Source organism: Entelurus aequoreus, linkage group LG06, assembly GCF_033978785.1.
Source record: "Entelurus aequoreus isolate RoL-2023_Sb linkage group LG06, RoL_Eaeq_v1.1, whole genome shotgun sequence".
In the NCBI taxonomy this organism is placed as follows: domain Eukaryota; kingdom Metazoa; phylum Chordata; class Actinopteri; order Syngnathiformes; family Syngnathidae; genus Entelurus; species Entelurus aequoreus.
In genome coordinates this window covers 72,483,049-72,507,542 of record NC_084736.1, presented here as the reverse complement: position 1 = coordinate 72,507,542, position 24,494 = coordinate 72,483,049, and the positions used below count along the sequence as shown (strand labels likewise).

Sequence of the window (24,494 nt, the reverse complement as noted above, 5' to 3'; positions counted from 1 at the left end):
ATTTATGAAGTGGGTGTTTTTTTTGTTGAAATTGTTTTACTCTTAATTTTTATTTTACTATTTCTACATACGCTATATGTATCATTAATTCAATGTCTCCTTATTTTATTCAAATAATTTTAAATATTGATTGTATTATCTTTCTTTTGTTTCCTTTAACATTACACAAGCTTTACATTGTCATTTTTTAAAAACTTATAATATTAAAAAAAAATGTCAACACTATATCTTATATTTTATTTCTTCGTCATTGCATAAGCTGTGTATCCATCGCTACACATTCTTTATTCTATTCTCTCAGAAAATAGTGGCAAAGTCCAAAACATTTTTTTTAAAAAGAAGAAAAAAGAACACTGGTACATCAACTTAAAGGGGCCCGATCATACAAAACGAAATGTTCTTTAGTACCTGCTGTTGTGCATTTGGCATTTGCATAAGTCCTGAAAATTTGAAATCGAAACGTTATAAAACAATCTTACCTTCCTATCTACAAACCCCAAAACCAGTGAAGTTGTCACGTTGTGTAAATGGTAAATATAAACAGAATACAATGATTTGCAAATCTTTTTTAACTTATATTGAATTGAATAGACTGCAAAGACAAGATATTTAACGTTCAAACTGGAAAACTTTGTTATTTTTTGCAAATATTAGCTCATTTGTAATTTGATGCCTGCAACATGTTTCAAAAAAGCTGGCACAAGTGGCAAAAAAGACTGAAAATGTTGAGGAATGCTCATCAAACCCTTATCTGGAAAATCCCACAGGTGAACAGGCTAATTGGGAACAGGTGGGTGCCATGATTGGGTATAAAAGCAGCTTCCATGAAATGCTCGGTCGTTCACAAACAAGGATGGGGCGAGTGTCACCACTTTGTGAACAAATGCGTGAGCAAATTGTTGAACAGTTTAAGAAAAACCTTTCTCAACGAGCTATTGCAAGGAATTTAGTGATTTCACCATCTACGGTCTGTAATATCATCAAAAGGTTCAGAGAATCTGGAGAAATCCCTGCACGTCACATTGAATGCCCGTGAACTTTGATCCCTCAGGCTGCACTGCATCAAAAAGCGACATCAGTGTGTAAAGGATATCACCACATGGGCTCAGGAACACTTCAGAAAACCACTGTCAGTAACTACAGTTGGTCACTACATCTGTAAGTTCAAGTTAAAACTCCACTATGCAAAGCGAAAGCCATTTATCAACAACACCCAGAAACGACGCCGGCTTCGCTGGGCCCGAGCTCATCTAAGATGGACTGGGTGCAAAGTGTACAAGTGTTCTGTGGTCTGACAAGTCCACACTTCAAATAGTTTTTGGAAACTGTGGACATTGTGTCCTCCGGACCAAAGAGGAAAAGAACCATCCGGACTGTTATAGGCACAAAGTTGAACAGCCAGCATCTGTGATGGTATGGGGGTGTATTAGTGCCCAAGACATGGGTAACTTACACATCTGTGAAGGTGCCATTAATGCTGAAAAGTACATACAGGTTTTGGAGCAAAATATGTTGCCATCCAAGCAACGTTATCATGGACGCCCCTGCTTATTTCAGCAAGACAATGCCAAGCCACGTGTTACAACAGCGTGGCTTCGTAGTAAAGAGTGCGGGTACTAGACTGGCCTGCCTGTAGTCCAGACCTGTCTCCCATTGAAAATGTGTGGCACATTATGAAGCGTAAAATACCACAACGGAGACCCCCGGACTGTTGAACAACTTAAGCTGTACATCAAGCAAGAATTCCACCTGAAAAGCTTAAAAAATGTGTCTCTTCAGTTCCCAAACGTTTACTGACTGTTGTTAAAAGGAAAGGCCATGTAACACAGTGGTAAAAAATGCCCCTGTGCCAACTTTTTTGTAATGTGTTGCTGCCATTAAATTCTAAGTGTTAGAATAATTTTATTTAAGTTATCACTAAAACTTTGTGTTGAAATGAGTTCCCAGCGAGAAGACCAAAAACTGTCTTTGAACCTACCAAGAAGAAGGCTTGTGTAGGGGGGAAGCAACATGAAGGTGTTCTGCTTTCTTTCATGTATTTTTAATCAACAGAAAGATATTGTTTTAACCCAAGGACTACAAAGCGGAGAGAAGGCAGGATCTGCCCAAGATCCAGACACCGCTTTTTTGAACTCTTTTACGAACCTTTCTTTGAACTGTTTTACGACCTTTTCTTTTGAACTGTTCTGTAACCAAAGGCAACGCTGTTTACGACCCACGTCCCTTTGGAAGCAGCTGTTGCCGTGTGGTCAGAAAAGTCCAAATAAAGGAGGATGCGTACAATCTTTCGCCAGAACCTGCTGGAGACTGTAGAAGAGTACAGACCAGACATTTCCCCTCAAATTGAGCCAAATTTAATTCTGTCTCTGTTTGATTATTTGCCTCTTGTCCTGTTTAATAGATGTCATCAGTGTTTGAACCTGACACTAAGTTAATGATTATTTGCACAAAAAAAATTTAGTTTCTCAGTTCGAACATTAAATATCTTGTCTTTGCAGTCTATTCAATTGAATATAAATTGAAAAGGATTAGCAAATCATTGTATTCCGTTTTTATTTACAAATTACACAAAGTGCCAACTTCACTGGTTTTGGGTTTTGTGCATGTGTTTTGAGTTAAGCGTTCACATAAATTGTGTTTTTATGTTGATTTAATTTTAAAAAATAAAATAAAAATAATATATTTTTTTTATTCATAAAAAAATATTATTCTTTTTTATTTCTTGTGCGGCCCGGTACCAATAAATAAATACATTATTTTTATTTATTTATAAAAAAATTAAGAAATTAAAAAAAAGAAAAAATTATTATTATTTTTTTTAAAAAAATTAAATCAAAATAAAAACACAATATATACGTTGCATATCAATATAGATCAATACAGTCTGCAGGGATACACTCCGTAAGCACACATGATTGTATTTCTTTATGACAAAAAATAAATAAATAAATTAAATAAAATACTATACACCCCCCCGGTCCGTGGGACAAATTTTCAAGCGTTGACCGGTCCGCAGCTACAAAAAGGTTGGGGACCACTGCACTACAGTACAAAATTAAATTAAAGTCGTAAAAGTCGAGGTACTAGAAGGGGTATGTACTAGAAGGGGTATGTACATTCTGCTTCTTTCTACTAACATGTGATGTTAAACTGGTTAAAGACGTCTGAAACAACAACATGCATACATCAATGTGTTGTCACAGCGCAGAACACCACCAGAGGAAGATGCTGCGGTTTGTGTGGACCGAGACGGTTTCATGGAGGGCTTTTTCCGTAGGGTCAGTACCTCTGTGATTCAACAAGCGGGCTAAGTACTTGGACTCAAGCCTTGGTATGTTCTGGCTGGTGCAGGTGGAGGAAGTCAGAGGACTCATTGATAAGATTTCCCATCAAGTGGAAGAGGTGAGGAAAATACACAGCATGATCCTGTCTGCACCTCATCCAGATGACAGTAAGTGATGTTGTACTCTTCTTAATTGACACATGTGAGGCCGCCGTTCGACATTTGTTTCAAGTATCCATGTATTAATATTATATATGTGTTACTTTGACATACGACACGTCTTAATAAGCCAACCGCTACATATGCATAACCAAAGTACTCTCTTAGTATGATGCAATGCAGTACTTCAACCACAGTACTAGAAAAACACGTCACCTGTTACAATTTCAATCATAACTTTTGTGGAGAATGCATGTATGTTTAAGAGTTCTTTCTTTATTCATAGTCATGTTTAAGAAGGGGAACCGGAGGGTGTGTTCTAACTATCGTGGGATCACACTCCTCAGCCTTCCCGGTAAGGTCTATTCGGGTGTGCTGGAGAGGAGGCTACGCCGGATAGTCGAACCTCGGATTCAGGAGGAACAGTGTGGTTTTCGTCCTGGTCGTGGAACTGTGGACCAGCTCTATACTCTCGGCAGGGTCCTTGAGGGTGCATGGGAGTTTGCCCAACCAGTCTACATGTGTTTTGTGGACTTGGAGAAGGCATTCGACCGTGTCCCTCGGGAAGTCCTGTGGGGAGTGCTCAGAGAGTATGGGGTATCGGACTGTCTGATTGTGGCGGTCCGCTCCCTGTATGATCAGTGCCAGAGTTTGGTCCGCATTGCCGGCAGTAAGTCGGACACGTTTCCAGTGAGGGTTGGACTCCGCCAAGGCTGCCCTTTGTCACCGATTCTGTTCATAACTTTTATGGACAGAATTTCTAGGCGCAGTCAAGGCGTTGAGGGGATCTGGTTTGGTGGCTGCAGGATTAGGTCTCTGCTTTTTGCAGATGATGTGGTCCTGATGGCTTCATCTGGCCAGGATCTTCAGCTCTCGCTGGATCGGTTCGCAGCTGAGTGTGAAGCGACTGGGATGAGAATCAGCATCTCCAAGTCCGAGTCCATGGTTCTCGCCCGGAAAAGGGTGGAGTGCCATCTCCGGGTTGCGGAGGAGACCCTGCCCCAAGTGGAGGAGTTCAAGTACCTTGGAGTCTTGTTCACGAGTGAGGGAAGAGTGGATCGTGAGATCGACAGGCGGATCGGTGCGGCGTCTTCAGTAATGCGGACGCTGTATCGATCCGTTGTGGTGAAGAAGGAGCTGAGCCGGAAGGCAAAGCTCTCAATTTACCGGTCGATCTACGTTCCCATCCTCACCTATGGTCATGAGCTTTGGGTTATGACCGAAAGGACAAGATCACGGGTACAAGCGGCCGAAATGAGTTTCCTCCGCCGGGTGGCGGGGCTCTCCCTTAGAGATAGGGTGAGAAGATCTGCCATCCGGGGGGAGCTCAAAGTAAAGCCGCTGCTCCTCCACATCGAGAGGAGCCAGTTGAGGTGGTTCGGGCATCTGGTCAGGATGCCACCCGAACGCCTCCCTAGGGAGGTGTTTAGGGCACGTCCGACCGGTAGGAGGCCACAGGGAAGACCCAGGACACGTTGGAAAGACTATGTCTCCCGGCTGGCCTGGGAATGCCTCGGGATCCCCCGGGAAGAGCTGGACGAAGTGGCTGGGGAGAGGGAAGTCTGGGTTTCCCTGCTTAGGCTGCTGCCCCCGCGACCCGACCTCGGATAAGCGGAAGAAGATGGATGGATGGATGGATAGTCATGTTTAAAGCAGTAGACCATCCCAAGATGACGGTATGACTGTATTAATGTGGGCTGGTCTCCTGAAGCTTCAGTAAAACATGATAACATTCCTATTCTGTCTTGATGGTCCTTCTTACTCTGCATATATGTCATCGGAAAGAACTTGGGAATGACCAGTGACTTTAATTCCCTGAGAGGTAGACTGGTCAGACGCAACACTTTCGACACAGCACATCTCATTTCGATGGCGTCTGTGTACCTAATATTTTAATTTATCCGATTTACCTTCAAGTTAAAGGCATCTGACAGACAACACTGTGACCGACTCCTTATATTTTTTACGTTTGTTGTGACGAAGGATGCTGTGTGTCCATAATGTGAAATGTGACACAGGCAGTGTTCGTAACAACGGTGTTACTAGTAATTAGTAATCTAGCTAATTACTTTCAGGTCCGTTACAACGGCGTTTGCGATAGCTTGATGTAACCCGGCACGCTACTTTTGATGCGGTTTCATAAGTGCAGCAAGTTCAATGCACAAATGATTTATTTACCAGTGAAAGCAACAAGCAGCGCCACACCAAAATGAACTTGGTGTCAAATAGGAAGAGGAAAAACCCCACTTCTCCTGAAATTCCCAAATTTCCGGGAAATGCCCACTCAAATAAATTGGACCTTTTTCTAAGTTCCGCAATTCCTACATTTCTCAACCGATTCGACAATTCCACCTTCAACCCAATCCATTCATCCTGGAAATTCAAACTAACATTTTCCCAAGTTCCAAACCACATTTTCCTGGAATTTCTGGAATTCTGTCACTACGAACACATTTCTTAAACAATTCAAACCATTCCAACACCATCCTATTCAGCTCATTCAGTACAGTCATGCTAGTTGTCACTTTCAAAAATATATACACTACCGTTCAAAAGTTTGGGGTCACATTGAAATGTCCTTATTTTTGAAGGAAAAGCACTGTACTTTTCAATGAAGATAACTTTAAACTAGTCTTAACTTTAAAGAAATACACTCTATACATTGCTAATGTGGTAAATGACTATTCTAGCTGCAAATGTCTGGCTTTTGGTGCAATATCTACATAGGTGTATAGAGGCCCATTTCCAGCAACTATCACTCCAGTGTTCTAATGGTACAATGTGTTTGCTCATTGGCTCAGAAGGCTAATTGATGATTAGAAAACCCTTGTGCAATCATGTTCACACATCTGAAAACAGTTTAGCTCGTTACAGAAGCTACAAAACTGACCTTCCTTTGAGCAGATTGAGTTTCTGGAGCATCACATTTGTGGGGTCAATTAAACGCTCAAAATGGCCAGAAAAAGAGAACTTTCATCTGAAACTCGACAGTCTATTCTTGTTCTTAGAAATGAAGGCTATTCCACAAAATTGTTTGAGTGACCCCAAACTTTTGAACGGTAGTGTATATTTTTTCCTGAAATTCCAAAATTTTCAGCAAATTGCTATTAAAATGAATGGGACATTTTTCAAAGTTGCGCAATTCTTACATTTTTCAACCGATTCAAACCATTCAAACACCAGCAGATTCCACTTATCCTGGACATTCACACTAACACTTTCCCAAGTTCCAAACCAAATTTGTTTTTTCCTGAAATTTCTGGAATTCCTGGAATTCTGTAACACTAATTCTCAAATATAAATTGTCACTACTCACACATTTCCCAACCGATTCATACAGCAACCTATTCCGCTCATTCAGGACATTCATGCCATTTATAACTTTCAAAAAGTTCCCGCTTTTCCTGAAATTCCAGAAATTCCAGGAAATTGCAGTTCAAATGCATGGGACATTTTTTAACGCTTCACAATACCCACATTTTTCAACTGGTTCAAACATTTCCATCCATCCATCCATCATTTTCTACCGCTTGTCCCTTTTGGGTTCGCGGGGGGTGCTGGAACCTATCTCATTTCCAACACTAACCACCTCATTCAGGACATTCATGCTATTTATCCTTTTCCAAAAATTCCCACTTTTCCCCAAACTCCCAAATTACCAGGAAATTGCAGTTGAAATATCTGTGTTTTGTTAAAGAGAGAACACACGGACGCTGATACAAATAATAACAGAATAAATGATCAAATTAAAGAGATGGTTTGACAAAAACAGACTCTTTTGAATCTCATCCATCCATTTCTACCGCTTGTCCCTTTCGGGGTCTGCACTCGGGCAGAAGGCGGTGTACACCCTGGACAAGTCGCCACCTCATTGCAGAGCAAACACAGATAGACAGACAACATTCACACTCACATTCTCGTCGTTCCCATTGGGTTGAGTTTGTTCTTGCCCTGATGTGGGATCTGGATGTCGTTGTGGCTTGTGCAGCCCTTTGAGACAATTGTGATTAAAGGCTTGTGGAGGGAGGCGTGGTCTGCGGGCCTGCCGCAGAGCGGGGTGTGTAAGGACCGGCCTCGAAGCACAGCTGGCAGGTGATTGGATTACCCAGCTGGGGCTTATCATCCAATCACCTGCCATGCTTATTAGCAGCAGCCGGGCCGAGACACAGAAGTGACTACCGGGCTCTCAAAAAGGTCTGTCGCGATCAGAGAAACCCACAAGAGGGCAACCTCTACAGGGCTATATAAGTAAACTTTGATTGGTTGATTGAAAAACTAACGTCAAAGGCATTCAGCCGGGCACAGCCGCACACGTCATTGGTAGCAGTCATGGCGCCTATTGCTTAGTTGGCCATGCTCTCTTTATACACGGCTCTGGTTTGAGATTGTCAGTGGCTGACAAATGTATTACAATTGATTAGCACTCTGGCCCACAGCTGAGATAGAGTCTGGTGTGCCGTGGTAGATTATCTAATTTCACATATTTGGGTTAAAAATTTTTTTTGCAAACCAGTAATTATAGTCTGCAAATGATGTGTTGTTGTTGAGTGTCTAGAGATCGGCAGAGTAACCGTGTAATACCCTTCCATATCAGTAGGTGGCAGCCGGTAGCTAATTGTTTTGTAAATGCAGGTAAAAAGGTGTGTTAGGCTTAAACCAAAAATAAACAAAAGGTGAGTGCCCCTAAGAAAAGGCATTGAAGCTTAGGGAAGGCTACGCAGAACGAAAGTAAAACTGAACTGGCTACAAAGTAAACAAAAACAGAATGCTGGACGACAGCAAAGACTTACTGTGGAGCAAAGACGGTGTTTTTGCAACAATGACTTTTAACTGCAACTGAGTTTAGGATTTCTGCTGGTGGTGTGCCTCCGGATTTTTTCAACGCAAAAAATGTGCCTTGGGTCAAAAAAAGGTTGAAAAATACTAATTTAGAGGCCCAACAACGGGCTCTGACCAGGCAACAGTAGGTGTTTAAAGTGACAAATCAGAAAGAAGGGGAGCTGCTGTGCCGCTTATTCAATGCCCACTTTAAGTGGCAAATGGGTGGAATGTTCCGTGCATTGGAGAAAAAGAATGGCGCATAGCGAGCGCAAATTTGTGAGTAAAAATATGCCGTGCGCACAAAGAGACTACGTGCACGCAGAGTGTTGTTTTTTGTTAATATTTTGACACCATATTACTTGTCTTAAATAGATAGTAATTTTCAGACTACCTTATTTTTCGGACTATAAGTCGCAGTTTTTTTCATAGTTTGGCCGAGGGTGCGACTTATACTCAGGAGCGACTTATGTGTGAAATTATTAACACATTACCGTAAAATATCAAATCATATTATTTAGCTCATTCACGTAAGAGACTAGACGTATAAGATTTCATGGGATTTAGCGATTAGGAGTGACAGATTGTTTGGTAAACGTATAGCATGTTCTATATCAGGGGTCACCAACCTTTTTGAAACCAAGAGCTACTTCTTGGGTACTGATTAATGTGAAGGGCTACCAGTTTGATACACACTTAAATAAATTACCAGAAATAGCCAATTTGCTCAATTTACCTTTAACTCTGTTATTATTAATAATTAATGATAATTATCTTTGTGGAAACACTGATCATCTTAATGATTTCTCACGATAAATATATACAGAAACAGATAAATATCAATATGCAACACTTTATTTTTATATTTTCTCTAAGTGCACATTTTTCAAATTGAACATTTTCAAATGATCACTTCTAAGACAGTCTTGTGAAATCACAATATCCCATTTTAACTAGCTAGCCATTAACATTTTTGAACAAATCATGAATTACTTTGCAACACGTTTGTACAAACAATAACTCATGTAAAATACAAAAGTCAACTCTCAAATTTTTAAATAAATCATGTCACACTTTGAACTGGACACCAAATCTGTTATCTGTTTCTTTGTCAGTTAGTGAAGACCAAGTCTTTAAAATATTTTCTTGGATTTTTAAATTCTATTTGAGTTTTGTCTCTCTTAGAATTAAAAATGTAGAGCAAAGCGAGACCAGCTTGCAAGTAAATAAATACAATTTAAAAAATAGAGGCAGCTCACTGGTAAGTGCTGCTATTTGAGCTATTTTTAACACAGGCCAGCTGGCTACTCATCTGGTCCTTACGGGCGACCTGGTGCCCGCGGGCACCGCGTTGGTGACCCCTGTTCTATATGTTATAGTTATTTGAATGACTCTTACCATAATATGTTACGTTAACATACCAGGCACGTTCTCAGTTGGTTATTTATGCCTCATATAACGTACACTTATTCAGCCTGTTGTTCACTATTCTTTATTTATTTTAAATTGCCTTTCAAATGTCTATTCTTGGTGTTGGGTTTTATCAAATACATTTCCCCCCAAAAATGCGACTTATACTCCAGTGCGACTTATATTTGTTTTTTTCCTTCTTTATTATGCATTTTTGGCCGGTGTGACTTATACTCCGGAGCGACTTATAGTCCGAAAAATACGGTAATTAGGTGATACTAGATAATTTTTTACACCACACCTGAAGATCTCTCACAACACAATAACATTGTGGTTGGCAATTACAAATTACAAATAAAAATAATTTATAAATGACTTTTATAAATGAACATAATTGTTGTCTACGACCGTAGGAACAAAGGATCAACTCAATGCACTGACCGACAACATCAAAGGGAACGCCAACGTGGTGCGAACAAAACTAAAATGTGAGTACAACTGTGACGCGTTGTCAAAAGTCATTTATTGGTCACATGCGTTGTTCTCAACAACAACATGTTATGTGTCTCTCTGAATGAAGCCATTGAGCAAAGCATGCCTAAAGATGATGCAGCTAACAGAGCCAGCGTTGACTTCAGGATCCAGACATCGCAGGTGGCTGCACAATATTACACCCGCATTTTATCTACACCCAAGGCTTATGTCCTACATCCTTCATCTGCCTCCCAGCAGGCACAAGACGTTGAAACAACAATGAGAACTTGTTGAATCAGGTCCTGACGCTGCACAACTCAAAGTTTTTGTTGGAACAACGTACCTTTTGACGACCTTTAATCAATCTTGGGTTCTGACGTTGATTTGACCAATGAATGTTGGTAATTTCTCTTTTTTTTAATTTATTACATTTTTATTGACATCCAGCATTAGACATTCCTATCCATTACATCATATCTGCAAAAATCACACACCTATTGTCTGCCCTAAATGTCAAAATATTTTTGTTTATATCCCAACGATGCCACCCCTTCCCCCCCAAAAAGAGAAAAATAGTAATAAACAAAACAAAGTAATCATATTTACAGATAAATCAATTAAAAAAATAAAAATAAATAATAATAATAATAATAATAATAATAATAATAATAATAAATAAAATAAAAGAATATAAACATAGTAAATAAAATAAATAAATAAATAAATAAATATATATATATATATATTCCATTACATTTTTATTTACATCCAGCATCAGACATTCCTATATAATAATTATATAATAATAATATTTACAGATAAATCAATTAAAAATAATTAAAAAAAATAAAATAATAATAATAATAATAAATAAAATAAAATAATGTAAACATAGTAAATAAATTAAAAAAATATAAATAAATAAATAAATATATATATATATATATATATATGTATATATATATATATTTTTTCCATTTAAATTGTATTTACATCCAGCATCAGACATTCCTATCCATTACATCATATTTGCATACATCATACATCTATTGTCTGCCTTAAATGTCAAAATATTTTTGTTTATATCCCAACAATGCCATCTCTCCCACAAAAAAGAGAAAAACAGTAAGAAAACAAAACAAAGTAATAATAATATTTACAGATAAATCTATTAAAAGTAAAGATTGAAAATAATAAATTATGATAATAATAAATAAAATAAAATAATATAAACAGATAGTAAAAAAAAAAAATATATATATTTTTATACATATATATATTTTTTTCATTTAATTTTTAATTACATCCAGCATCAGACATTCCTATCCATTACATCATATTTGCATACGTCATACATCTATTGTGTGCCTTAAATGTCAAAATATTTTTGTTTATATCCCAACAATGCCATCCCCCCCCCCCAAAAAAGAGAAAAACAGTAAGAAAACAAAACAAAGTAATGACAATATTTACAGATAAATCAATTAAAAATAATAATAATAATAATAATAATAAAATAATAATAATAATAATCCATTCATCCATCCATCCATTTTCTACCATTTGTCCCTTTCGGGGTTGCGGGGGTTGCTGTAATAATAAAAAATAAAATAAAACAATATAAACGGATAGTAAATAATAAAAAAATTATAATTGAAAGAATATATATATATATATACTGTATATATAGACAAATAAGAAGTTTTTTTTTTTTAAACAGTACATTTACTAATTCGAGATAATAAAATCAGGCTTATGGGACGTGACACAATTGACCCAGTTTTCCCAGTATGAAGTAAATGTTTCCAATGTATAATTAATAAAAGCTGTTATCTTCTCCATTTCATAAATGTCCATTTTGATTTCCATCCATTGCTTCAAAGTTGGGCTCTCCTGTGATATCCATTTCCTAGAAATTGTCTTTTTACAAGCCACCAGTAGGATATTCATTAAGTGTTTATCTTACTTTCAAGGGCTACTGCACATTTGAAAATATCCTGTCGACCTTGGTGTATCTCTTTTTGAATTTTGGTCATTTCTCAATGAATATTCTACAAAACAAATACAACGTTGGAACAACATGCATTTTGACAACCTTCATTCTATGTCAGGTTGTGATGTTGATTTGACCATTGAAATTTGGTTCATTTCCCAATCAACAATGTGGAATTAAACATTAGACATCAACGTTGTCTCAATTTACAAATTGGTTATTGTCCTGTTGGAACACCCAACTGGCTGATGATTTTAGGTTGTCCTGAAGAATTTGGAGGTAATCCTCCTTTTTCATTGTTCCATTTTACTCTCTGTAAAGCACCAGTTCCATTGACAGCAAAACAGGCCCAGAGCATAATACTACCACCACCATGCTTGACGGTAGGCATAGTGTTCCTGGGATTAAAGGCCTCACCTTTTCTCCTCCAAACATACTGCTGGGTACAGCTAATTTTTTGTTTCATCTGACATCAGATGGACAAAGATAAGACCTTCTGGAGGAAAGTTCTGTGGTCAGATGAAACAAAAATTGAGCTGTTTCAACGTTGTATCAATGTCTCGAGCCTGCTGGGTTTATGAGAAACACCAGGAGCGAAACAGTGGCTGCACATATTTAACATTTAACACAAGTCCTTGTCCTTTCATTCATCTCTAGTACACTGTGCTGTCCAGGAAGTTTGTGGAAGTAATGACCCAGTACAACGAGACACAAGTTTCCTTTCGGGAAAGAAGCAAAGGGCGGATCCAAAGACAACTGGAGATAAGTAAGTGACAAATAACCCTCTGACCACTTGAGAGACCACAATGCTACTACGGAATGGAGACAAAGTGTTCCAATTATTTGGCTATATTTCATTCGCTGCCTGATTTCACTTGTGCAGGCAAGAGTTGGGATTGTTAGACGACCAAGACTAGAAATAAAAGCGTGACCCAAAAAACTTGAGAAGACTGGAGACAGGATGTTGAATTGGAACTGGAATTACAGGAAGTGGCATTCAAAATAATTGTAATTCAGAGGATTTCCTTATTGTCAAGAAACAGGAAGAATTTGTGATGCTCAAGTAAGCTTTTGGCCTAAATCAGGGGTCAGCAACCCAAAACGTTGAAAGAGCCATTATGACAAAAAATACAAAAAACTAATTTGTCTTATAATGAAGGCAACACATGATGTAAGTATCAATATTAGCTATAATAGCCTACTATCAAAATGACGCAGGCTTTAGAAAACCTTCGTTGACAGAAATTGTATATTTATTCTACACATTTTTACAACATTAGAAACCATTAGTAAATCAGAGGCTACTCAGAAGGTGAGATAACTCCTGGAAATGACTGGCTTTTAATGGCCAAAGGTGTGTGTCCAAGTTAAAGGAAACGACAGGCTTCAATAGATTTATTACGGTCTTTGGCAAGCTAGGTAACGTTTGCTGTGGTCTGGAACAACATGGCACACAAGCAACTATCTGAAATGCAGCCAATTTTACATACAGATAATGCTCTACACAGCAAAGACACTAAATAACGGCACATTATTTGCAGATTATAATTATTGATTTGCAAAAAATATTTTTTGGACTATTTAGGTCAGGGGTGTCCAAACTTTTTCCACTGAGGGCCGCACACTGAAAAATCAAAGCCAGCGGGGGCCATTTTGATATTCTTTACAAAACCAAATACAATATACACTTTTTTTTTAACCTTTGGGGCTCGCTCAAGTTAGGTCCTAGGGACCCAGAAGGGTTTCGGTCTTAAAAAAGGTTAAAAATAAGTCACCCAATTTTTGGGGGGCAAAAATACAAAATATACAATATTTTTCCCAAAAATATTTTCAAAGTGGAATATTTGATGTGAAGTAATTTGATCCCTAAATAGGTCAATAATTCATAGCAAAATTGATTTGAATTTATTATTTTTTTTTTAATTTTTTTAGCAAAGACAGGTGTTTTTTAATTCCACTAAAATTTTTGGGGATCCAAAAGTGCCCCACTCATGGTCATGCTTTTTTTAGTAATTTTTTTTTTTTTTACATTCAACACTTAAATCTCTATATCAGCTTCAGATAACACATAGTGTAATTAGTTTAGTATATTTATAATAACAATCAATATAATAATTAGTATAATTAGTATTAGTATATAATTTGTATGTATTCTTTAAAATAATTTTCATATTTTTCGTGTTTTTGTTTGTTTGTTGTATTTGTGTCCTTTTTGTCCATAAATCAGTCAATAATTCATAGTCACATTGATTTTGACTCATTATTATTTTTTGAAAAATTATTTTTAAAAATGGTGTTTTTAGAGTCAACAATGCAACTTTTTTTCTCGTTGCATTTCACCTATTTGCTCTTTTATTCCACGTTTTAATATTTAAAAATTTTTTTTTTAGTATTTTTAGAATGATGTGCCACGGGCCGGTAAAACATGAGCTGCGGGCCACAAATGTCCCCCGGGCCACACTTTGGACACCCCTGATTTAGGTGAAGTTGCATAATCTCCCACGGCACACCAGACAATATCTCACGGCACACTAGTGTGCTGCGGCACAGTGGTTGAAAAACACTGGAATAGAGAATCGGTTCACAAATACAACAAACAAAAAAACCACAAAAAATATGAAAATTATTTTAAAGAATACGTACAAATTATATACTAATACTAATTATACTAATTGTTATATTGATTGTTATTATAAATATACTAAACTAATTACACTATATATTATCTGAAGCTGATATAGAGTAAAAAAAAAATTACTAAAAAAAGCATGACCATTTTATGAGTGGGGCACTTTTGGATCCCCAAAAATTTTAGTGGAATTAAAAAACACCTGTCTTTGCTAAAAAAAAATAAAAAAAATAACAATAATAACAAATTCAAATCAATTTTGCTATGAATTATTGACCTATTTAAGGATCAAATTACTTCACATCAAATATTGCACTTTGAAAATGTTTTTGGGAAAAATATTGCAACTTTTTTTCTCGTTGCATTTCACCTATTTGCTCTTTTATTCCACGTTTTAATATTTTTTAAATTTATTTTTAGTATTTTTAGAATGATGTGCCGCGGGCCGGTAAAACATGAGCTGCGGGCCACAAATGTCCCCCGGGCCACACTTTGGACACCCCTGATTTAAGTGAAGTTGCATAATCTCCCACGGCACACCAGACAATATCTCACGGCACACTAGTGTGCTGCGGCACAGTGGTTGAAAAACACTGGAATAGAGAATCGGTTCACAAATACAACAAACAAAAAAAACACGAAAAATATGAAAATTATTTTAAAGAATACATACAAATTATATACTAATACTAATTGTACTAATTATTATATTGATTGTTATTATAAATATACTAAACTAATTACACTATATATTATCTGAAGCTGATATAGAGATTTAAGTGTTGAATGTAAAAAAAAAAAATACTAAAAAAAGCATGACCATTTTATGAGTGGGGCACTTTTGGATCCCCCAAAATTTTAGTGGAATTAAAAAACACCTGTCTTTGCTAAAAAAAAATAAAAATAAAATAAATAAATAAATAAATTCAAATCAATTTTGCTATGAATTATTGACCTATTTAGGGATCAAATTACTTCACATCAAATATTCCACTTTGAAAATATTTTTGGGAAAAATATTGCAACTTTTTTTCTCGTTGCATTTCACCTATTTGCTCTTTTATTCCACGTTTTAATATTTTTTAAATTTCTTTTTAGTATTTTTAGAATGATGTGCCACGGGCCGGTAAAACATGAGCTGCGGGCCACAAATGTCCCCCGGGCCACACTTTGGACACCCCTGATTTAGGTGAAGTTGCATAATCTCCCACGGCACACCAGACAATATCTCACGGCACACTAGTGTGCTGCGGCACAGTGGTTGAAAAACACTGGAATAGAGAATCGGTTCACAAATACAACAAACAAAAAAAACACGAAAAATATGAAAATTATTTTAAAGAATACATACAAATTATATACTAATACTAATTATACTAATTATTATATTGATTGTTATTATAAATATACTAAACTAATTACACTATATATTATCTGAAGCTGATATAGAGATTTAAGTGTTGAATGTAAAAAAAAAAATTACTAAAAAAAGCATGACCATTTTATGAGTGGGGCACTTTTGGATCCCCCAAAATTTTAGTGGAATTAAAAAACACCTGTCTTTGCTAAAAAAAATAAAATAAAAAAAAATAAATAAATAAATTCAAATCAATTTTGCTATGAATTATTGACCTATTTAGGGATCAAATTACTTCACATCAAATATTCCACTTTGAAAATATTTTTGGGAAAAATATTGCAACTTTTTTTCTCGTTGCATTTCACCTATTTGCTCTTTTATTCCACGTTTTAATATTTTTTAAATTTCTTTTTAGTATTTTTAGAATGATGTGCCGCGGGCCGGTAAAACATGAGCTGCGGGCCACAAATGTCCCCCGGGCCACACTTTGGACACCCCTGATTTAGGTGAAGTTGCATAATCTCCCACGGCACACCAGACAATATCTCACGGCACACTAGTGTGCTGCGGCACAGTGGTTGAAAAACACTGGAATAGAGAATCGGTTCACAAATACAACAAACAAAAAAAACACGAAAAATATGAAAATTATTTTAAAGAATACATACAAATTATATACTAATACTAATTATACTAATTGTTATATTGATTGTTATTATAAATATACTAAACTAATTACACTATATATTATCTGAAGCTGATATAGAGATTTAAGTGTTGAATGTAAAAAAAAAAAATTACAAAAAAAAGCATGACCATTTTATGAGTGGGGCACTTTTGGATCCCCAAAAATTTTAGTGGAATTAAAAAACACCTGTCTTTGCTAAAAAAAAATAAAAATAATAATAATAATAATACATTCAAATCAATTTTGCTATGAACTATTGACCTATTTAGGGATCAAATTACTTCACATCAAATATTCCACTTTGAAAATATTTTTGGGAAAAATATTGCAACTTTTTTTCTCGTTGCATTTCACCTATTTGCTCTTTTATTCCACGTTTTAATATTTTTTAAATTTCTTTTTAGTATTTTTAGAATGATGTGCCACGGGCCGGTAAAACATGAGCTGCGGGCCACAAATGTCCCCCGGGCCACATTTTGGACACCCCTGATTTAGGTGAAGTTGCATAATCTCCCACGGCACACCAGACAATATCTCACGGCACACTAGTGTGCTGCGGCACAGTGGTTGAAAAACACTGGAATAGAGAATCGGTTCACAAATACAACAAACAAAAAAAACACGAAAAATATGAAAATTATTTTAAAGAATACATACAAATTATATACTGATACTAATTATACTAATTATTATATTGATTGTTTTTATAAATATACTAAACTAATTACACTATTTATTATCTGAAGCTGATATAGAGATTTAAGTGTTGAATGTAAAAAAAAAAATACTAAAAAAAGCATGACCATTTTATGAGTGGGGCACTTTTGGATCCCCAAAAATTTTAGTGGAATTAAAAAACACCTGTCTTTGCTAAAAAAAAAAAAAAAAAAAAAAAAAAAATTCAAATCAATTTTGCTATGAATTATTGACCTATTTAGGGATCAAATTACTTCACATCAAATATTCCACTTTGAAAATATTTTTGGGAAATATATTGCAACTTTTTTTCTCGTTGCATTTCACCTATTTGCTCTTTTATTCCACGTTTTAATATTTTTTAAATGTATTTTTAGTATTTTTAGAATGATGTGCCGCGGGCCGGTAAAACATGAGCTGCGGGCCACAAATGTCCCCCGGGCCACACTTTGGACACCCCTGATTTAGGTGAAGTTGCATAATCTCCCACGGCACACCAGACAATATCTCACGGCACACTAGTGTGCTGCGGCACAGTGGTTGAAAAACACTGGAATAGAGAATCGGTTCACAAATACAACAAACAAAAAAAACACGAAAAATATGAAAATTATTTTAAAGAATACATACAAATTATATACTAATACTAATTATACTAATTGTTATATTGATTGTTATTATAAATATACTAAACTAATTACACTATATATTATCTGAAGCTGATATAGAGATTTAAGTGTTGAATGTAAAAAAAAAAAATTACAAAAAAAAGCATGACCATTTTATGAGTGGGGCACTTTTGGATCCCCAAAAATTTTAGTGGAATTAAAAAACACCTGTCTTTGCTAAAAAAAAATAAAAATAATAATAATAATAATACATTCAAATCAATTTTGCTATGAACTATTGACCTATTTAGGGATCAAATTACTTCACATCAAATATTCCACTTTGAAAATATTTTTGGGAAAAATATTGCAACTTTTTTTCTCGTTGCATTTCACCTATTTGCTCTTTTATTCCACGTTTTAATATTTTTTAAATTTCTTTTTAGTATTTTTAGAATGATGTGCCACGGGCCGGTAAAACATGAGCTGCGGGCCACAAATGTCCCCCGGGCCACATTTTGGACACCCCTGATTTAGGTGAAGTTGCATAATCTCCCACGGCACACCAGACAATATCTCACGGCACACTAGTGTGCTGCGGCACAGTGGTTGAAAAACACTGGAATAGAGAATCGGTTCACAAATACAACAAACAAAAAAAACACGAAAAATATGAAAATTATTTTAAAGAATACATACAAATTATATACTGATACTAATTATACTAATTATTATATTGATTGTTTTTATAAATATACTAAACTAATTACACTATTTATTATCTGAAGCTGATATAGAGATTTAAGTGTTGAATGTAAAAAAAAAAATACTAAAAAAAGCATGACCATTTTATGAGTGGGGCACTTTTGGATCCCCAAAAATTTTAGTGGAATTAAAAAACACCTGTCTTTGCTAAAAAAAAAAAAAAAAAAAAAAAAAAAAATTCAAATCAATTTTGCTATGAATTATTGACCTATTTAGGGATCAAATTACTTCACATCAAATATTCCACTTTGAAAATATTTTTGGGAAATATATTGCAACTTTTTTTCTCGTTGCATTTCACCTATTTGCTCTTTTATTCCACGTTTTAATATTTTTTAAATGTATTTTTAGTATTTTTAGAATGATGTGCCGCGGGCCGGTAAAACATGAGCTGCGGGCCACAAATGTCCCCCGGGCCACACTTTGGACACCCCTGATTTAGGTGAAGTTGCATAATCTCCCACGGCACACCAGACAATATCTCACGGCACACTAGTGTGCTGCGGCACAGTGGTTGAAAAACACTGGAATAGAGAATCGGTTCACAAATACAACAAACAAAAAAAACACGAAAAATATGAAAATTATTTTAAAGAATACATACAAATTATATACTAATACTAATTATACTAATTGTTATATTGATTGTTATTATAAATATACTAAACTAATTACACTAAATATTATCTGAAGCTGATATAGAGATTTAAGTGTTGAATGTAAAAAAAAAAATACTAAAAAAAGCATGACCATTTTATGAGTGGGGCACTTTTGGATCCCCAACAATTTTAGTGGAATTAAATAACACCTGTCTTTGCTAAAAAAAAAAATAAATAATAATAATAATAATAAATTCAAATCAATTTTGCTATGAATTATTGACCTATTTAGGGATCAAATTACTTCACATCAAATATTCCACTTTGAAAATATTTTTGGGAAAAATATTGCAACTTTTTTTCTCGTTGCATTTCCCCTATTTGCTCTTTTATTCCACGTTTTAATATTTTTAATTTTTTTTTTTTAGTATTTTTAGAATGATGTGCCACAGGCCGGTAAAACATGAGCTGCGGGCCACAAATGTCCCCCGGGCCACACTTTGGACACCCCTGATTTAGGTGAAGTTGCATAATCTCCCACGGCACACCAGACAATATCTCACGGCACACTAGTGTGCTGCGGCACAGTGGTTGAAAAACACTGGAATAGAGAATCGGTTCACAAATACAACAAACAAAAAAACCACGAAAAATATGAAAATTATTTTAAAGAATACATACAAATTATATACTAATACTAATTATACTAATTATTATATTGATTGTTATTGTAAATATACTAAACTAATTACACTATATATTATCTGAAGCTGATATAGAGATTTAAGTGTTGAATGTAAAAAAAAAAAATATTTTTTATTTTTTTTACAGGTAAAATTGCTTCGGTTTTCATACGATTTGTTTCTGTTGGCACTTTTGGAATGGATCACTAACCAAAACCCGAGGCGCCTTTGTAATACATTTCCCCTCCGTGCACAGCGGAATGCCCCAATTTAAGATGGCTGGGACCAAAGTGTGTGTTGGATGTATGCTATTGTTCCCATTAAGACAACAATAGTGAAAAAATAGGTCTGCTCCCTCAGGCCCCGCGGCCAGCAGTAATGAGAGGCTTTGCACTGGAGATGGAAGAGGCTGATACTGGAGACGCTGCACTGTGCCTGGGTTGCTGTGGTAACGGGCAAAGGGCTGGGCGGCTTGTGTAACAGTCGTTACCTGTACTAGACACACACTCGTCATGGCGTCAAAACAATAAATGGAAATCACGTGAATTGATTTCTGCGTGTCAACGCTGGGTTGTCTGGTAATGAAGTGTGAATCAGGTGTGTTTTGCGGCGTTAAAATCATTGAGAAAAAAGGCCTTAAAAAAAGGTGTGTGACATCTAGTAAGCACCCGCGTCTCCAGGGAGGGAGGGTGTGATCAACAGGAAGGATGTAGGCTTCATGAAAAAGAAAACTTTCCGTGCGTAGTTTTAGCAGCGCTTTCTGTATTTGTTGTGCGGGAATATAGTCTGAGTCACTCTGCAGATCACATTTCAACATAATCAGCTTTGAACATAATTATGCACTTTGCAAGTTTGTTTTCTCTATATAGTATATGCAGAATGTATACTGCAGGGGTGTCCAAAGTGCGGCCCGGGGGCCATTTGAGGCCCGCAGGTAATTTTTTAACGGCCCCGCGGCACATTCTAAAAATACGATTAAAAAACAAAAAAACATAAAAAGTGGTATAAAAGAGCAAATGGGTGAAATGTAACAAGAACATGTTGCAATTTTACTCTAATAACACAAAGCTGCCATGCAGGCTGTTTCTTTCTTTAAAAAAGAATAATGAATCAAAATCAATGTCATTATGAATTATTGACCTATTCAAAGCTCCAATTACGTCACATTAAATATTCCACTTTGGAATATTTTTTGGGGAAAATATTTTGTGTCTGCCATATAAAAAACTAAGCTGTTTTGTTTAAAGAAGGGCCTAAAACGAACAAACAAAAAACATAAACGACAACAAAATTTATAATTGACGGATAGATCTGAAGCTGATCTTGAGACTATTGTGTTAAAAGTAATAATAAAAAAGGATGATTTATTTTTTAATACTTTACTGAGCAAGGATTTTTTTTTTTAAGTGTCTATTTAAGTTGCTCAAAAATAATAATGAATTAATGTTGTTATGAGTTATGCTATGAACTCCAATTATTATATCATCTCAAATATTCCACTTTAAAATGTTATTGGGGGAAAATATTGCATATTTTGTGTTTTTTCCATAAAAAAACTGGGTTTTCTTTGACAAAAAGAGCATACAACTGAAATCTTGAAAAAAACACTTTATATTGACAGATAGACCTAATGTTGATCTGGAGATTTAGACCTTAAATAATAATAATAATACTAAATAATGACACATTTTTAATATTTTTTTAATCTAAACCCTTTGGGGTCCCCAGGATCAAGCCTGAGTGGAGGCCTAAATGTATATTTTTTTTATACATATATTGTATTGTTTTTTAAAATAAAAAATATCAAAATGGCCCCCGCTTGCTTTGATATTTCAGTGTGCGGCCCTCAGTGGAAAAAGTTTGGACACCCCTGGTATACTGTGTATGCATTTGCCTGCAATTTATTGCTGTTAATTGGTTTAGGTCGGGGGGTCAGCATATGGCCCTGGTGGCTCCATGTATGGAAAAAAGGAACAATTTTGAAAAATGGGGTGAAAAATATGTTTTTTGTTGTAATATGGTTTCTGTATGAAGACACAAACCTTCATAATTGTTAGAAAGCCCACTGTTTATTTATATATATGTTTGTGTGTATGCTTCACTGATGAGAGTATTTGGCGAGCGCCGTTTTGTCCTACTAATTTCATCGGCCCTTGAACTCACCGCTGTGTGGACTGTGACTCGACAGTTTGTTTACATGTACGACTTTCTCCGACGCTGCCACAGTAAGACGTGTTTTATGCCACTCCTTTGTCTCATTTTGTCCACCAAACGTTTTATGCTGTGCGTGAATGCACCAAGGTGAGCTTTGTTGATGTTATTGACTTGTTGGAGTGCTAATCAGGCATATTTGCTAATCGATGCTAACATGCTATTTAGGCTAGCTGTATGTACATATTGCATCGTTATGCCTTTTTTGTAAGTATATTTGGGTTCATTTAATTTCCTTTTACTTAAGTCCTCTGTGTATTTAATTTATATTTGCATGTCTCATCGGTTTGTAACATTGGCTGCATTTTTGATGGTTGTTTTGGCCATTCTAAGACAGTCATTTCCAGGAGTTATCTCATCCTGTGAGAAGTTTTAGTAATGTTTTCCAATGTTGTAAAAATGTGTAGAATAAATATTACATTTCAACATTTCTGTCAACAAAGATTTGCGTCAGCCTGCGACACAAAGTAGGCTAATATAGCTAATTAGCCACTTACATCATGTGTTGCCATCACTATAACACTTATATAAGTATTTTAATTTTTTGCGCCCCCAGACCGATTACTTTTTTGCCCTCCCATGGGTTCCCCTGATAACGACAGATTCTCTTGTAAGCCCGGTAGTCAGGTTTGACAATTGTTTTATTTGTGCACACGCCACAACAGCACACTGCTCTGCGACTTTTCAGTCTTTGTTTTTAGTCTTTCTCTCGGCGTGTCTCTCTGACTCTCCAACTCCTACACCGTGTCTCGGCCCGGCTGCTGCTAATAAAGGCGACAGGTGATTAGATAATCATCCCCAGCTGGGCAATCCACTCACGCCCCCCTCCACATGGTCCAATATGGCTCTTTCAACATTTTGGTTTGCCGACCCCTGGTTTAGGTCTTACCGTGGCAAATTAATTTCCGCAAAGTAGGAATTTATGATTACAAAATTGAATATGTTCATAGCTAGAGCATAACATTGTGTTTTCGACCTTTGAAATACACATTTTCACTTTATGAGAGCCTTACATACCTGAAATAGCACACCCATAGTCACCTTGACACTCTTTTAATCCAATATACTAATGCTGGGTGAGGTCTGCTTGGTTTGGTCCCATCTAGTGGCCACACAACATGATTGCAAAAGCCACAACAAATGAAAATACCACAACAAAACAACACAATACCACAACAAAATAACTTTAGGGGGACTACACTTTTTTTTTTTAAATGTTGTCTATCATTCACAATCCTTATGTAAGACAAGAACACATATATTTTTATTTTTTTAATGCATTCTAAATTGTAACTAAATGCGATCAATAGTACACTTACAATGGAGGCTATGGGAGTCGCTCTATCCTGCCAACAGAGCCCTTAAAAAAAGACAACAAACATCTATATTAGGGTTTTATATACATAATGTAAGTATATACTGTATGTAATGTAGTAACAAGCACATTTTTAATAACATTACATTTTTACGTATTAATTTTTTTAACCATATGAGGCATTATCCTTTCCTTCCTTACCCTTTCCAATCTTTGAACCTGAGATACTGTGTGGAACAATTTCCCTTGTGGATCAATAAAGTTTGTCTAAGTCTAAGTCTACTATATAATATGTAATCAGAAGCAAATGTAGAATGTGGTGCCCGTCACAGACAACCAACATGTTTTGATTTTCATTCTTAAATATATTTTAGCTGGAAGAGTGACAACTAATGAAGAACTGGAAGACATGCTCGAAAGTGGAATTCCATCTATCTTTACATCTGACGTAAGCCTTCCTAGACTGCACATTAAAGGCCATTGAGTCACAGAAAAATGTGTTTGTGGGGAAATGTTATTTATTAACTATTCTTGTTAGATCCTTTCTGACTCTCAGATCACACGTCAGGCAGTCGATGAGATCGAGTCCCGACATCAGGATATTATACGGCTGGAGTCAAGCATAAGAGAGCTTCATGCGATGTTCATGGACATGGCAATGTTGGTTGAAACTCAGGTAGTTCTCACGTCTGTCTTTATTTGTGTTCCTGATGGGTCATCACGTTAATCTACCAACGTTATAAAGCTCACAAAATGTGAAATTTCCCTCAAAAAACAGTAAATCAGTAATCACTTAGCCATGG

General features: G+C 35.9%; 1 protein-coding gene across 3 annotated transcripts in view; it reads left to right on the top strand.

Annotated features, from left to right (window-relative positions):
• stx2b (syntaxin 2b) overlaps positions 1-24,494 on the top strand; it is a 29,927-nt gene that overhangs the window by 343 nt on the left and 5,090 nt on the right. The window contains exons 2-8 of one of the 3 annotated variants that reach the window (XM_062049653.1): positions 3,204-3,278; positions 3,352-3,451; positions 10,084-10,158; positions 10,251-10,324; positions 12,795-12,903; positions 24,066-24,139; positions 24,230-24,367. In XM_062049653.1, coding sequence (XP_061905637.1) covers positions 3,204-3,278; positions 3,352-3,451; positions 10,084-10,158; positions 10,251-10,324; positions 12,795-12,903; positions 24,066-24,139; positions 24,230-24,367 — 645 coding nt within the window. Of the gene's footprint in view, positions 1-3,203; positions 3,279-3,351; positions 3,452-10,083; positions 10,159-10,250; positions 10,325-12,794; positions 12,904-24,065; positions 24,140-24,229; positions 24,368-24,494 lie in introns of those variants that run through there. The other 2 variants (XM_062049654.1, XM_062049656.1) reach the window with 2 other exon arrangements.